The sequence below is a fragment of the Episyrphus balteatus genome, chromosome 1 (genome assembly GCF_945859705.1).
Source record: "Episyrphus balteatus chromosome 1, idEpiBalt1.1, whole genome shotgun sequence".
Taxonomy (NCBI): Eukaryota; Metazoa; Arthropoda; class Insecta; order Diptera; family Syrphidae; genus Episyrphus; species Episyrphus balteatus.
This window is the reverse complement of record NC_079134.1, coordinates 118,931,663-118,948,847: the sequence shown is the minus strand read 5'-3', so window position 1 is coordinate 118,948,847 and position 17,185 is coordinate 118,931,663. Positions and strand designations below refer to the sequence as shown.

Here is a 17,185-nt window from a genome sequence, read left to right as displayed (position 1 = left end):
TTCTGCAATTATCAATATAATTAACCGAAATAAAAAGAATTAAGAAGCTTAACTCAAATATTAATACCTTGATTTTTGTTCAAGAAAAAAATCTTAGTTTTTGAGAACTTTAAGCAAAAAAAGTAAAATGAAGAACAAAATTTTATTGTGAAAAAAAAATTAATTATTTTTTCCGAAAAAGTAAAAAATCCTTTTTGAACATTTTTCTTTCTTTGATACCTTAAAACTTAATATTTTTTCTTGAAAAAAAAAAACCAAGGCGGTAATATTTGAGTTGAGCTTCTTAATACTTTTTATTTTGATGTATGCAGAAATCATGGTATAAAAAGAGAAGGTATGATCATTAGAAAAAACTCAGTATCGAGAACTGTCAAAACTTATGGCTACTTAAGGTTTTGACAGCCCAGCCCATTGAAATTGTTGTTGTAAACAAATTTGTCTTGGAAATTGTTGTTGCTTTTGACTTTGCCAAATGCCAAATGTCAAAACCTTATTACCCCATTTTGTAAGATGGCGGCTCTAATGATCATACCTTGTCTTTTTATACCATGTGCAGAAATTGCACCTGTTCAAACATTGCAAGGGCAAGAAAAATAGCATAAATTCCGATTAATATTTTTCTATAAAAAAACAAAGTTTTAGTTTTTAAAAATAGCTTTTCTCCTTAGTTTGATTCAATCTTAATCCAAAATAGAAAAAAAAATAAATTTTTTTGTCTTTGTAAGAAACAAACACAAAATAAATAGGTCGTACCTACGAGGTACGATTATAAATGTCGCTATTATGCTCTCTAAATCACAATTGCTAAAATTTAGAAATTATAAGGTCGAATATTTTAAGCCTTGTTTATTCACTAAATAAAAAAAAATTTATTTCATTCGATTATTTTTACAAATGTGAAAGTTTACTCAGGACGATACCTACATATTTATATTTAGCTATCAATATCGTCTAAGCACAATCATTTTCATGATGATAATCGAGTTAGGAAAAGCAAAAAAAAAAAAATCAAATTAACGGCCATATTATTCACTAGTTTAAAAAATACATCTACATGTAAAATTGTCAAATGTCAAAAATAAATCCAAAACCAAAATAGTTATCCCGATTTTAACTATGAAAATAGTTAAAAATGACTATTTTTTTCTCTGTGTGATAGTGAATACTATGGATTTAGATTTATTTTTGACATCAATTTCTTTACATCCAGATGTATTTTTTAAACTAGTGAATAATATGGCGATAAATATCGGGCTTAACTACTACCCCATACTGCCGTGCTAAGCAAAAAGGGCGTATGAGCCAAAAATCAAAAAATGAGTTTGTGGCATATTTGAAAACGTTAAGCAGCACTCTATTTTTGGGCGAGATAAAAAATCGCATTTCCAACTTGAATTAGCCCAAAACCGCAAATGAAAAAGGGCAATTTTCTATCATGATACTAAGCAAAAAAGGCACATAAGCCATAATTCTTTGCGTATGAGTCCATTTTTACTTAGTATCTCACAACTTTGTTGGTTCATACGCCTTTTTACTTAAAATCAGTATTTATTAAGAAAAATTTTCAAAAATATTAATTTCGGATTTTTTTTTAATTTTAATTTTAATTTCAAATTTTTTTTTTTTTGGAAAATCAAATTTTTCAAAAGGATTAAAATTTTGTTTAAATATGTAGATTAATTCGTTTTTGAAAAATTTTGAAAATTTCTACACACAAAATATTATCAAAAAAAAAAAAACGACTTCAACAATCTTCAAAGAAAAGGATATAAAAACCATTTAAAAAGTAGTTTTCGTTATTTCAAAAGTAAATTTGAATACTTTTTTTTGGATTTAATATATCGCACCCTCAGTGCAAAAGAGCGATAAGTCAAAAAATGAGATTTTCGAGATAATGATGAGGAAATGTTGCTTTTTAAATTACCTTTCTTTTGAAGGGCTTGTTGTTAACGTAAACGAAAAATTCGAAAGATTATGACTGTTTTTATCCAATTCCTACTATATTAAAAGTCAAACTCTTTCCTAATTTAAACAATTTTAAAAAATAAATTTATTAAAACTACAAAATAAACATAATGGGTCTTGTAATAGAGCTTTGACATTATGGAAATTGCTGTCCCATGGAAAATTATAGGGGAAAGTTTAGAGTCAGTATGTATTTTGCAGAAGCGTTTTCTCGAAATGAACTTTTTTGAGTTCTCGCTCTTTTGCACTGAGGGTGCGATATGTATGTAAAATAAACGATAAAATATAATAATATTTATGTTTGCCGAATCTTTTTACCATCAGGTACCTATTTCAATTTTGTAAATGACCACTTGACAATTGTGTAAATTCTGTGTCATAAAAATATTTTTTAGAAATGTCAAGTAGTGGGATCATAAAAAATTGTAATGACAATGAACTGTCAGGAGTTTTTTAAAAATTTGCCACGAATTTCCCGAAAAATTTGTTGTTGCAATCTTTTTGATAGAAAAATATAAAAAAAAAAACAATTTTGTCACTATGTTGTTCGCAAATGTGTCAGTACTCAGGCAAATGAGTTTCCGCCAAGTATTGATAGTGAAGTGACAAGTTCCTTAAACCATTTGAAATACATATTTACTTCTCGAATAAAAGTGATTAGAAAGCATAAAAAAAAAGATTTAACAGATTAATGACAAATTTTGCGACTGTAAAAGTAAAGCAGAAAAAACCGGTCATAATTTGAAGCATCCTATAAAAAAAAATGTTGCCCTTGGTGGTAAAACCCAAGTGTTATGTATGTAATAACGAATTAAGTTTTCTGAAAGCAAATGTCATAAAATATGGGATCAAAATGCCCGAGGTATCTCGCTAACCAGAAAAACAGATCTTATCCAAAAAAATAAGCCACATTTTACCAGAAAGAAAACTGGCTTAATATCTGGAAAACACTTTCCGTTTTGTTTGGAAAATGACTGAGATACATTAGCAAAAAAATTTAAACTATTTAGTAAAATGCTAAACCATTTTTAGTTAATTACTTAGTATATTTCATGTTAAATTATTATTTTTATTTTGTTATTTTATTTTTTTTAATTATGAATTAATGTCTATTTTTGCTTATGAAATGTTATGAAACATTTTTTATTTTATTGGATTAAGTTAAATACAAAATTATGGCAATTTTTCCGAATCTTTTCATTTATCCAAAAGAGCACATTTGCACTCTTTATGTGTTTTACTTATTAAAAAAGGGCGTAGGTTTCTCCATATTCTTTTAAAATGTTTTAAAATATTTAATTCAAAGGTGCAAAAACCAAAAACAATAAAATTCAATTTAATAAAAACTACAAAAGTTGATATGCGCCCTTTTTGCTAAGCACGGCATTGCACATCTTATGTGTTTTACTAAGCAAAAAGGGCGTATGTCCATTTTCTCTTAAAATGCACCACATATAATAAAATCATGAATGCCATAAAATAATACTTTTTTAAAAGAATAGGTATATCATTTTTTAAAATAATTAATTTAAGGGTGCGAAATCCAGAAACACAAAATTCATTTATCTCAAAACTACAAAAATGGATATGCGCCCTTTTTGCTTAGCACGGCAGCATAAGTCTTGAAAGTTTTTCGCTTTTTCTCAAAATGGTTGTGGTATGGATGTAGCGAGTTTTGCTACTTATCTACTCATTTGTTGTAAAAACAAATTTTTCCAAAGCGTATACGAAATTTTCATTTTCGAATTCTAATATCGAAAGTAGTAGATTTCATACTTTAAGAAAAGTAGGAAGTATTTTTTTTTTTCGAAAAATGTTAATTTTAAAAGTAGCCTATAATAAAACTACTCATGAAGACGCGACTTAATACCAAAGTTGCTTGCAATTGATACGATCCACCGTTTATCAATCAGTTTGACAAGATTTTTTCACCGATACTAATATCCAGATTCCTCATTCAAAAGAATTCAATTTTAATTCCATAAGCAAGGCCAGTTCAACTGAATTAAAAAAAAAGTAGATAAACGTACTTTCCTTCTTAGTGTATGTGTTTAACTGATTTTAATCAAACACTACACTTGTTTATTAAAATTTGTCCAGGATTCCAAAAAATTATGAAATCACCAAGTTATTAAAATCAATACAAACAAAAATTCCTTAAAAACAAAAATTTATTGTTTTCATGTTGTTTTTTGTATAAAAGTAAACTATCACTTGATAATTAAGATCGTGGTCTTTCCTTCTTTTCTTTGTATAGGGCCAGTAGGGAAACGTTTGCAACTTTCACGACCTTTTGTTTTTATTAAAAAGAGAAATAAGTTATAGAAAATTTTAATAAATAGTTTCAATAAAATACTTTACCTTGAATCGAACTCCGGGAATATCACCAACAGCGTGACCTTTACGACCGAATCCAGCAACCAAGACTTCATCGTTCTCTTCGATGTAGTTCAAGCTACCATCGCGAGGTACGAAGGCTGTGATCTTCTTACCGTTCTTGATCAACTGTACCCTGACACACTTCCTAATGGCAGAGTTAGGCTGCTTAGCTTCTACTCCTCTGAAAATTAACAATCAAGACAAACAAAAGCAATCAGAGATTTACCTTCAAACAAGAGACTTATTTAATTCAATTTTATTTGATCTCCAGAGTCAAGCCAATGATGTAAACAAATTTAACAGCTCACAGTATACTCCTGTGATTTGACATTTTCACATAACAAAAACACAAAAATATACTGCGGGTTGTACCATCCATTTTAAAATAGGTCCACAATAAATTATGTACATTTTATTTTATTTCAATAAATATATAAAATCGTTCAATAGATACTTACACCTTTTCAAGTACAATTCCCTTTGCGTGAGAAGCACCTCCGAAAGGATTGGCCTTCCATCTAGTTCCAAGATGGGCTTTCTTGTAGTCCTTGTCGGCCCAACGTTGGTCACGACGGTGGTTGACGTGCTTTCTAGCGGTTCTCAGACCTCGTGGTTTTCCTGAAGGAGACAATAGGCAATACTTTAGAAAAAAAAAATAGACAATTATACACAAAACGACTATGTATCTACACTACAAGTCGCCATTTTCACCGGGTCACACATATGAAAGAAAATTGACCAAATGAATAAGTTTTTTACGTCGTACACAATAAATGAAACATACATTGAAATTAATAATAAGTTTTGATTTATTAATTCCCACAATAGAATAGAAAAGTTTATAGATGGGTAAGATATTTTGTGATTTGGGTGTTTCTGAAATTTTAGGAAAATTTCACTAAGAACACCGACACAGTTTTTACCGTCCGAAATGGCACTTTATAATTAAAATTTGTTATACGGCAAACGTTTCACTTATTGATATTTCAATTAAATTAATTTTTTTTCATTGAAATCGACTTGAAAACCGAAAAATTAACTTTTAATTTCAACTCACCCATATTTTGCAAACTGTTTCAGGCAATGGCGGAAATAAAAGAACGATGCGCTGAAAAAACACACCGATCATCCATTTTTTTTTTAGTTCAGTCAAATGTTTCGTTAAGTTAAGGGAAGTACATGTGCATTTGATTTGTGGGTTCACATGGGTGAACTTGTTGGATAGACATTTTTTGATTGGATGTCGTTTTTCGTTAAAGCCTGGTACGCTGCTCGCGCTAAATTTTAGCTGAGATAAAATTCCCATACAAGTTATCGATAACTTGTATGGGATCCATTTTATCTCGGCTAAAAATTTTCGATAATTTGTATGGGAGCTAAAATTTAGCTGAGATAAAATTCCCATACAAGTTATCGATAACTTGTATGGGATCCATTTTATCTCGGCTAAAAATTTTCGATAAAGCCTGGTACGCTGCTCGCGCTAAATTTTAGCTCCCATACAAATTATCGAAAATTTTTAGCCGAGATAAAATGGATCCCATACAAGTTATCGATAACTTGTATGGGAATTTTATCTCAGCTAAAATTTAGCGCGAGCTGCGTACCAGGCTTCAACAAGAAGGTCACATTTGAAAACATGCATACACACAATCTCATGTCATAAACTTCTCCAGACCAAAAAATAAGAAAACACAAGAATACTTTTTCTCTACAATCGAAACGCAACGCAACGCTTTACTCGTTCACAAATCACAACAAGTTGAACAAGAAACAGAAGAATGGGAAGAGAAAACAAAAGAAAAGAAAATAATAAAATACAGATAATTTTTTTTTGGCTTTTGATTTATTCTGCAGACACAGCATTTATGGTCTTCTTCCTTAAAGCCTGGTACGCTGCTCGAGCTAAATTTTAGCTCCCATACAAATTATCGAAAATTTTTAGCCGAGATAAAATGGATCCCATACAAGTTATCGATAACTTGTATGGGAATTTTATCTCAGCTAAATTTTAGCGCGAGCAGCGTACCAGGCTTAAGCCTGGTACGCTGCTCGCGCTAAATTTTAGCTTCCATACAAATTATCGAAAATTTTTAGCCGAGATAAAATGGATCCCATACAAGTTATCGATAACTTGTATGGGAATTTTATCTCAGCTAAAATTTAGCGCGAGCAGCGTACCAGGCTTTACTCCTTTCTTTGTTGTCTAAAGTCTGGTACGCTGCTCGCGCTAAATTTTAGCTGAGATAAAATTCCCATACAAGTTATCGATAATTTGTATGGGATCCATTTTAGCTCAGATAAAATTTTTCGATAATTTGTATGGGAGCTAAAATTTAGCGCGAGCAGCGTACCAGGCTTAACACAATTTATATAGTGTCTGAACCAAAAACCATTCACACAAACAGCGCTTGCTTGATACATGCAAGCACATTCGTACCATGTACACACATACCATACACGTTTAGTGAACCATCCATGTGTGCGGCGTAATAATTTTTCGTTACTATATTTTTTGGTTCGCACATCGCACCCCATCCCAGGCCTGCGTTAAAATCTATGCAATAGCTTAATAGGGGTATTCACGATCCGATGCAACTGGTCTAGTATCATTGCAAAAGTGTAAAATCTTATAACACTACAACAACAAAATATATGGATTGAAATTTTACAATGGTCTTGCACTTTTGCTATACCCTAACCCTTTTGCAAAATAAAAATACAATGGAGTAAAATTATTTTTGACTGATGGCAGCTTAAGCCTGGTACGCTGCTCGCGCTAAATTTTAGCTGAGATAAAATTCTCATACAAGTTATCGATAATTTGTATGGAATCCATTTTAGCTCAGATAAAATTTTTCGATAATTTGTATGGGAGCTAAAATTTAGCGCGAGCTGCATACCAGGCTTTACCGTCGCGTCGCCCATGATAAACAGTTTGTCTTTTTTATTCTGTTTATAGTGGTTGTCGCTACTCGTGTCCCGTAATTTAGTTTCTTTTGATGTAAAATAATTAGTGAAAATTAATTGACCCGAACAAAACAAAGAATTATTAAATTATAAAAAATGGAAAAAAGAAGAAGCAACGGTGGAGGAAAAAAAAACATCATTCATGCTTCAATATTTACTATAGATAAGAAGAGGGGCGTTCACGATCTATTGTAAAAAAATTAAATTTTACATTTTCCATTTTAGCTCAGATAAAAATTTTCGATAATTTGTATGGGAGCTAAAATTTAGCGCGAGCAGCGTACCAGACTTTAAACTTTAGTAAAGTTGTTGGGCATAGAAAAAGGAGAACATTATACAAGTTGGACCCTTTATAACGATGTCCTTATAAGGTAAATAAAAAGCTTAAACTGAGCTTTACCGAAGCTCTGCTGAAGCTTTGAGATTTGACAGATAGCTTCGGAAGAGTTTTTAAACATTAAAATTAAGTGTTGTTTCGCTAACTTGACGTATCAACTAAGCAAGGCACCCTTCAAAAAGTGGCTTAAACTTAATGGATCAAAGCGTGGCTTATATATATATTTGCCGTTTCGGACCCTCGAATTCGTTGTACCAATTTCAATTTTGTCGCTTTCATTAAAATTAAATTTAAATTACCAACATTGTAACTACTCACTGTGAGCTTTCTTTTTCATTTAAACTTGTAGAGTTTAAGTGCACAAATCCCTTAAGTCGGCTCTGTAGCTAGATAAAAAATTGTCCATGACTCCAATTCTAAATAAAAATATATACTAATTCAAAATGCATTATTCTTTTATTTTCCCTCATGCACACTTTAAAACCGGTTTTAAAATTAATAAACTAATTTTAAATTTAATAACATATTTTTTTTTACATCATTACACATATTAACAATTATAGTGAGTGTTTTTCAAATTTCATTTTCGCTGGTTCCGCTTTCTTCTTTAGAATGATTATGAACTGCATTGGATTTACCTTTATTACGCTTTTGCTTTTTATGTAGCTTCTTTGAGGTTTTAAATTCATAATCCCTTGAAGATGAATGATTTTCAGAAGTAGTTTTAACTCCGTTAGTCGGTACCAAAGCATCATGTTTGAAAAAAACATTATTTCCCGTTTGTTGTTGTATTGGTTTATCTTCGCTGCATGGCAAAACATATTGGAATGGCGAAATATTCTGAAATGTATTCATAAAATCTGGTTCATTGGAATGTTGCTTAATGCCGGAATCCTCGTTGTAATCCCTTGTATTTTCACTGCCTTCATTAGCGTTGTAAGTGCCTTTAAGTAAATAAAATAAATCATAATTAACTTGATGTTCGGGTGTATTCAAAATGAACAAGAAGATTCATGAGTTTCAAAATGTCTCCAGTTGAGTCAGATTATTTAAAAAATAAATTAAAAAAAAATTACAACTATTTCAAATAAAAATAAATTGTTACCTTTGAGTCCAAAAAAACCGGAAGATTTTAAGCCATTGCGATTCCTCTTTGTTTTTCGCTTAAGACTGTGGTTGACTGATATAACCTTTGGTTTCTTCTTTGCTAAAGATTGTTTCAAATGTTTTTCAGAAATATCTATGCTTATTGTTCTGGAATACATATTAGCCTTCTCGTTGTCATAAACTGTGTTCCCCGATTGGAAAGTGACATTTTTTGGCTTTCCTAACATGTTATCTTTAACATCAGAAGTTTCTGGCAATGAGTCTTCCACTGAACTCATTCTTATCATATTATTTTCCGGAATAATGTTTTCGTCATCTGAAGTCTTGATTTCAAAAATTAATAAAAAATATTTGAAAAAAAAGGATCAAGTAAACAAACCTCTTCCTTAAGTGATCCACGTAGCACTATTTCCGGTCCTCCACCATAAATATTATAAAAAAATTTCCAAAGGCTAGTATTTAATTGAGCATAATCTGATCCAGGTAAAACATTATTTACAGTTGCTTCGGTTTTTGATGTTATTGCCGAATTATTGATTGGACCAGGATCTTTGGTTGTTATACCACGAGCAAAAAGTTGCCACTTTCTAAACCATGCCATTGAAATTGCATAGATTGTTGTAGAATCGTCTTCATTTTGGAAGTCATCGTGGAATTTGGTAAATGCACCTAGCTCTTGTGTTTGTCTACGCTGAAGATTTTCTGCTGTTCTTTTACAAATATCACATTCAAAAAGCCGATTAACAACAGGACCACCACCAAATTTTTTATAAAGAAAATCCCAAAGTGGTTGAGACAATGGGACTGCTATTTTATTTATTAGAGTCGCCTTGTGTGGTGGAACACCCCCGTGCGGACAAAGAATGGCCCAGTTATTGATGGGACCTGGTTCAGCAAAAGTATTAAAACGATTTATCCATTCTCTGGAAACAAAAAATCGTATATCCGAAAATTGTGGATTCATTTTGGAAAATTCTCTTGCTTGTGTTCTTATTTCATCCATTTGTGGGTTGTGTTTTTGGTAAAAAAGCACATATGCTTGGCAATTTTGAACGACATCAGCTGACACCTCTGTTACGTGTTGATCATCGAATTCATACCAATTTCCTGTTAGATCATTTTTCGCAAAACAAGTGTAATGCCCACCACCAACAGTGCCATGATGACAAATAACAGATACTAAGTTGTAAAGAGATACATTGGATTTGCAATCTTTGTGAAGATATGGCCTCATATCGAATCCAACCAGCGGAAAGTGTATGTACGATGAAATCTTTGAGCTGTATGACAAGTCATGACGGAACCTCTTTAAGTGAACACACAGCGCTTCAGGTAAATCAAGGACACGAGAATATTTAACACCAGTCCGTAGCTTGTTGCATTTCGAACAGCTAAGGTTATAAAGATTATATAATTTGAAGATGATTTTATGAAAAGAAAGTACCTGTACATGTTGTCACCTTTAAGTTCATCAGCACTAAAAAAGGATGCCATACAATCATGAAGGGTAACCGAAGGTCCCCAAAGCCACGATCTTACTACATTCCAAACCCAACAAAACCAACCGTCTGATTTTAGCTGTTCATTGCACATGGCTCCTGAATGCGATCGTATATTGTTGTGAGTATTTTGCGCATGATGCAAAACATTAACATAGTCTCTATGGGGAATGGGAAGAGAAAGATCTTGAAATGTTTCTTCTCTGGTAGATATTCTATCACAGGTTAAACACTGTACGGACGATAAAAGCTTTCCATCAAACACATCACTTATAATTGATCGTTGGGCAACAGAAACAACAATATCGTTATTTGGATTGTAATTATTTGCACTTATGTTTGTGCGATATCCGTATGGAGTTGATACTCTTGAACTTAATGACGAATTGTAAATAAATGACAAACTTGAATAATGCTTATTCTGTGTAAAGGAGTCTTCAAAGAGACTAGATTGTTCTGAAACTCCACTATCGCACGTCTCATATTCTCCTTCTGATTGAGAAGCCGAACTTGATGAGTAATTAGACATTTCGTCATCTTTTTGGTAAATTTCTTGACTTTTTAAATTAGTTTTTAGTGGGATTGGATCGGTTTCCTTAAGTTCTTCATGTAGTTGATCCATGAAGCATCTTAAAAATTCTTGTGTATCGTGCTGCTGAAACCCCCTAAACATTGAATGAACACTTCTTATTCCATATAAAATGCCACGAGGAGCTATAAAATCTGTAATGATATATTGTTTAGTGTTAAAAACAAAATGAAATAAAATCATAGTAGTACTATATGAAAAAAAATATATAATAAATAAAATAAGTCCCTTTGAACCAAAAAAGAGGCAGAACACTTTTGTTTCAGTCACATTTAAAAGAAAACATTTTATAACATTTATTTGAGGTTTAACTACATAGTTGACCCGGCTAGAGTTTATTGTGTTCTATTTTACAAATAACTTTTTTAATTTTTTTCTTTCCGTGAAAGCTTATACCATTTAATTTATTTGAATATTAAAATTATTTAAATGATGTTATGTATTTTAACTTTGTACCACCTAAAATTTGATTAAAACGCATCATAAGCGAGTATGTTTCCATTCAACATAACAATTAGAATTAATTTAGCAATATTGAACAAATTGTGTACTGTTGCAGTTTCAAAAATTCTGTGGAATGTTTGATTTCTTCCGCCTAATTGGTAAACTGTGCCCGCGGATTTAACCCTTTCGAACCCAAGCTATGAAAATCAATATTAAAAAAATGTTTTTTCAGTATTATCATATCAAAAACATCACAACTAAGAAATATGAATAGCAAAAAGTTATTTTCCAAAATAATAAATAGCAAAACTAATGTGTTACTCTAATGTTGCATGTAAGTAACATGCACTGCCTATGACCACCAAAAAAAATCGGACAATTGAGAAAATAACTTTTTATAGAACAATAATATATGCTACTTCTTCTTAGCCGAAAAGAAAAACACTTTCTGGATTGACTTTTTTTATATCTTTTTTTCAAAATTATGACCATATATAAAAAAAAATTTTTTGCAAAAAAAAAGAAAAAATGTGAAATTCAGTTCCTTTTTCGATAAAAAAAATTAAAGGTATGATATTTGACTAAGCCCTGATTTTTCAATCGTCAGTTAGACTATCAGAGGAATAAATGTCAATATAAAAAAAAATTTTATTCCTAGGAATAACCTCTAACTGAGGTTTATCTGACTATTGAAAAATTGGCCATAAATTTTTGTAATAATAATAAAACTAGGCATCATTATATATTTTGAAATTTCGAAAGTTTAAAACGTTTTTTTCAAGACTTTTGAATTTGGAATTTTTTAAATTAAAAGAAGACATCCAAAACCAACATAAATAATTAAAAAAATCTTAACATTTAAATGAATATTTTTTTGTTTATTAGATCATTTTTCCATTTTTTTTTTTCAACTATTAGAGTCCTGAAGAAGAACGTTAACACGTTCGAAACGTCGACAAAAAACTAACATCTCAGGTTTTTAAATTATACTTAAGCCGTACCGCTTTATAAAATAAACTTTTTCCTTTGTGAGAACGGTTTCGCTCCATATAACTTGAAAAACGAATGATTGTTGTTAAATCGGGTCCTATATACATATATTATATATACTGTGGTCCTTATGTTGGTTTTTGCCAAGGATGGACGTTGTTCCTACGTACAAAATTATTTAATTTTTGGGAATTTTTATTTCAACTGCTTAGTCTTAGCCGGTACAATCCGCGAGTCTAGTGGAAAATCCCCTATAAAATTACCTATACAAATCAAAGTAAGCAACAATTTTGCTTTTGAATTTTGAAACTAAAGTGCTCCTATTGCTATCTAAAAAGTTTAAACACCACATAAAGTGCGAAATTACCGCTGATATAATTCTTCATGGGAAATTCTCCGTAGATCTTGATAGTGTCTTTATAGGTGCAATGAAAATATTCTCTATAAACACACTATAATGATGTTGATTTTTCCTATAGTAATCCGGGGAAGTCTTAAAAAACCTTCTTACCCAATTCACAATTTAGCTGTATAAAGTTTTACTAATGTGTACTATTATAGTTTCTGAACAAAATTATTGGCTCCTAATACCTATATTTTTCAGATTATTAGATGTTGCTTCTTTTAGGTGCAATAGGAGTGAAAAAATGTCACCTTTTTTACTCATTTGCCCCCAACTCTTGAAATATTATTTATTTACTATCAACATATTATACATATATGTATTTATTCTCTTGGGCCCCACAAAGGAAAGATAAATGAATATGTACAATGAATATGCCTCTTTGTCTCAATAAAATTTATTTATTTTTGGGCCCCTTTTTGTAAAAGCCCTCAAATGATCGCTTGGGCTGTCTTGGAGTGCAGTTTTGAAATTAAACCAAAGTAAATAATGCTACTTTATGTTTCGTAATAAAAAAAATCTATTTATTTTTCCGCCAGCCCAATTCATTTTATTTTTTTAAGGGACCCTATGATTATATTGCCCCCCAGTGTTGCCAGAGCCGGCTATTTATCGCCAAACAGGCTCCTTGAACATTTGAATCGCTCCTTAAAATTTTGATTTACGATTTATCGTAATTTGGCTCTTTTAATTTTGAACATGGCGATTTAAGGCTCCTTTGAAATCAAAGGATTTTACAACAAAAATCCACCAAAGATTTGAACAGAGACAACTAATTTGCATACATTTTTCATTTTTAATGTATTAGGTACAAATTTAATTTAACACCCTTTAACGAGCATAAAAATCAGAATATATCAAAAAAATGAAAATCAAATAAATTATAGGTACTTGAAGTCTGATAAGCAAAAGTTATCTGAAAACTAAAAAAAAAAAAACCAAAAATCTCATACCACAAAAAATTGATTCACGTTTTTTTGGACTATTTTTGAAAGCGGCTATTTTTGGCTCCAAGATTTTCCATAATCGGCTCCTTGCCTCTAAAATATTCTGGCAACGCTGTGCCCCCTAGTAATTGTGCGGCTACCCAACAACAGTCGGCGAAAAGACCCATAATTTGAATCAGTTGTGTTCTCAGTGATTCATGTCCTTGAGATAAATTAGGAACCTGAGTGAACACTAGATCTATGAACAGAATTCATTTCTACAATGTCTCCCGTGGGGCTCTGGAATCCGTCTGGGCCCCGGGGCACCACCCCGCTTGCCCCAATGGTATGTATGTGTACGCTCCTGGTGCGAACAATTTGTTTTTATTTTTTTACCATAATTATTTAAAAAATATTATATTAGACACTGCAAGACTTAAAAATACCAAAAAGTTCCAATTTACTATCACACACACCTAAAAAATTGCTGCGGTCTATAATATCGGTCTATAATATCTAGGTTAGGTAAGTAGTAGTGGCTGTCAGGCAAATTACCCGACACACTTAGACCCTTATGGATCCATTGTGATACCACAAAAGACTAGCAAGTTGGAACTTACTAGCCGAACCACTCGGTGCTTCTTATGAATGAAGATAGACTTTTAACGTCTGTTTTCACTAGATCGCTAGTGTATTCGTAGAGGAATTCTCCTAGATGGAGTTTTCTTCTATTAGAGAGAGCAGGGCAGGTGCACAGAAGATGTTGAACAGTTCCCTCTTCTTCTTCATCCATGCAGCTTCTGCAGAAATCGTTGGAGAACACGCCCATTCTTTTTGCGTGTCTACCTATTAGACAGTGTCCTGTAAGGACACCTATGGTGGAGCTAATATGCATTCTGTTTAAATTTAACAAACCCTTTGAACGTTTCAAGTCTATACAAGGCCATATTTGTTTAGTAGCTAGGCAAGTATTACTCTGAGTCCATCTGAGGTTGGTTTAATATCTAAACCAGGGGCCGAATCACGGAATACGTTCGTTAACGTTGGTATGTGTCCCTATCTTTTTCTACTGATTAGATAGAGACAGGTATAGTCAAAACGTTAACGTATGATCGTAATCTTGTGTCGTGATTCGATCCTAGGCTAATGGTGAAGTAAATAAAGCTAAACAAAAATAGCAATATTAGAGAACTTTGCCGTACAGTTTTGAGTTTGATGTTTTTTTTTTTTGAAACATCGGTAGTTAAAAATACCTTAACTTCTATGGGTTAGAAATTTCAGTTGTTTTTTAAAACTTAAATTAATTTTTTTGTTTGACCGGGTTCCAAAAATAAAATAGTTTCATTTGCTTTTTAAGGAAATTTTTGGTTTGAATCCCGAATATTTTTAGTGATTATAAAACATAATAGATCAGATTATAATACCTTTACTGTCGTTTCCATTGCACCAAATATCTTTGATCAATCTATAATAGCTCTTAGCCAAGCCAGCTTTATTCTTATTAACAGCAGTTTCCACATAATGCTCGATAATATCTCCGCAATCCAAAAAATAATAAGTTAGCGGTTGAATATTGCTCAAGGCCTGCAACGCTGAATTCATGTAGCATGTATTTGCAATATTCTGAAGGCCAACTAAACCTCGCACTTTATCATTTTCATACTCCTCATTGTCACTAACTCCCAGTGCACCATTGCTATTATCTAAATCACAATCACCAAAATTCAATGTACTATTGAGGAGTGCTGCCTTTTCATTAGCAATAAATACTTCTTTTTCGCACAAATAACACCAGATGCGCTGAGAAGACAAATTCATATGAACACTGTGCGAGTTATTTGCCTATACAGAGGGAAAATGCAAAAAAAAAAAACATACAAAGCAAGTTATGAATGTTGTTTTTTGTTGTAGTTAATTTTTTGTGGTTTGACATACTTTGAAATGAGCAGTGCTGTGATCTTTGATCTGTTCCGAACATCCCGCCAGCAAGCAGTTCCTCTGAAGACATATCCAAAGATTGGGGCCAGTATTTTTACAAACAGCACATGATGCTACCTATGAAGAATATTTCAATATTGTCCTGAGACATGGTATTCATTAAAAATTTTGAAAACAACTTACTTTTTCAAGTTTTTTTATTTCATTTATTGAGGTGTTGAAGTTTTTAATGTGCTGACATTTGTTATTCATTTTTTATTTCTTATCTGGGTTTTATAAAATTTATAAAGTGAAATTGATGGGTTTATGATGATGTTTGTCACCATTTAACCAGTGGGTATTGGAGGATATTGTTTTGGTAACAATTTTTAACAAATAAAACTTTAATTAAACACATGTACTTTTAAATAATAACTCATAAATAAGAAAATTCATAAATTGACAAATTCGAATCGATGAAGTGAAATTTTTTTTTTTTGACAAAAAAGTAAATACTTCATACGATAGGAGAGCGTTCAGTTTTGTAATTTGATTTATTTTGACGTTTATAATTTGGTGCGTTCGGATTTTTGTTTTAAGATATCCATCCGGATCCGGATAGACAAATCGTGTTTTAAGGTATGTATACACTTCTATTGGATAAAACAGTGCAAAAAAATCGAATTAAAGGCTTGGCCACACCGGAGGGTATGCGGTAGCGGTACGGGTAGAGGTAACGGTACTTGTATGAACAAAATTCCAAACTGACATATCAACGTTCAGATGTGGAATTTTTTTCATACATATATCTTTACCGCTACCCGTACCGCTACAGCATGAACCCTTCGGTGTGGCCAAGCCTTAAGGCTTGTATTGTATGGTGTTTTCGTTTGGTAAAAAAATAAATTTATTTTTTGATCTAAATCTGTCAAACAAAAAAAACAATTTTTGATCTGTTCAACTACAATTAAGTAGTCGCAACAGCAGTAGTGCGTTCCTTTGGAAATATTTATCTACTTTTTAATACTTAAAGGCTTGGCCACACCTGAGGGTATGCGGTATAGCGGTAACGATGTTTGTACTAAAAAAATTCCACACCTGAACGTTGATGTGTCAGTTTGGAATTTTTTTCATACAAGTACCCTCACCGCTACCCGTACCGCTACCGCATACCCTCCAGTGTGGCCAAGCCTTAAAACTACTTTGATCTACTTTGCTATACTGAAAAAGTAGTTCAAAGCAGCTTTAAGTACCCTACTAACAATTTTGCTTCTATAATGCTTTACAGAAGCAACAATTGCATCTGTAAAGCTTTATAAAACCAAAATTGTTTGTCGGGTACTAAAAAGTAGATAAATATTTCCAAAGGAACGCAGCTAGTATTGTGACAGATTTAGATAAAAAAAATAAATTGATTTTTTTACCAAACGAAAACACCATAAAGCAAGTTCTACGTAGCGTACACGAAGCTGATGTCAAAGCCGCATTGAGAGCCCAACTAACATTTCAGTTTCGGTTAAGGTATTACAAAAGCTACATTTCAGCTTCTTTTAAACTTTAGTAAGGTTGTTGGGCATGGAAAAAGGAGAACGTTATACAAGTTTGACCCTCTATAAGCATTTTAAACGAAGCTTTACCGAAGCTCTACCGAAGCTTTGA

General features: G+C 31.9%; 2 protein-coding genes across 2 annotated transcripts; both read right to left on the bottom strand.

The window, feature by feature from the left end:
* Window positions 1–4,118: 4,118 nt before the first annotated feature.
* LOC129906266 (40S ribosomal protein S23) lies at window positions 4,119–5,529 on the bottom strand. The gene is made up of 4 exons (XM_055981940.1): window positions 5,402–5,529; window positions 4,803–4,962; window positions 4,327–4,525; window positions 4,119–4,255 (listed from the first exon to the last, which is right to left on the bottom strand). The coding sequence occupies exons 1-4, from the start codon at window positions 5,403–5,405 to the stop codon at window positions 4,187–4,189; spliced, it is 432 nt and encodes a 143-aa protein (XP_055837915.1). The 5' UTR covers window positions 5,406–5,529; the 3' UTR covers window positions 4,119–4,186.
* A 2,559-nt stretch (window positions 5,530–8,088) lies between these two features.
* On the bottom strand, window positions 8,089–16,043 carry LOC129906258 (ubiquitin carboxyl-terminal hydrolase 20). The gene is made up of 7 exons (XM_055981927.1): window positions 15,731–16,043; window positions 15,545–15,664; window positions 15,034–15,451; window positions 10,203–10,980; window positions 9,138–10,149; window positions 8,757–9,081; window positions 8,089–8,595 (listed from the first exon to the last, which is right to left on the bottom strand). The coding sequence occupies exons 1-7, from the start codon at window positions 15,797–15,799 to the stop codon at window positions 8,225–8,227; spliced, it is 3,093 nt and encodes a 1,030-aa protein (XP_055837902.1). The 5' UTR covers window positions 15,800–16,043; the 3' UTR covers window positions 8,089–8,224.
* Window positions 16,044–17,185: the final 1,142 nt, after the last annotated feature.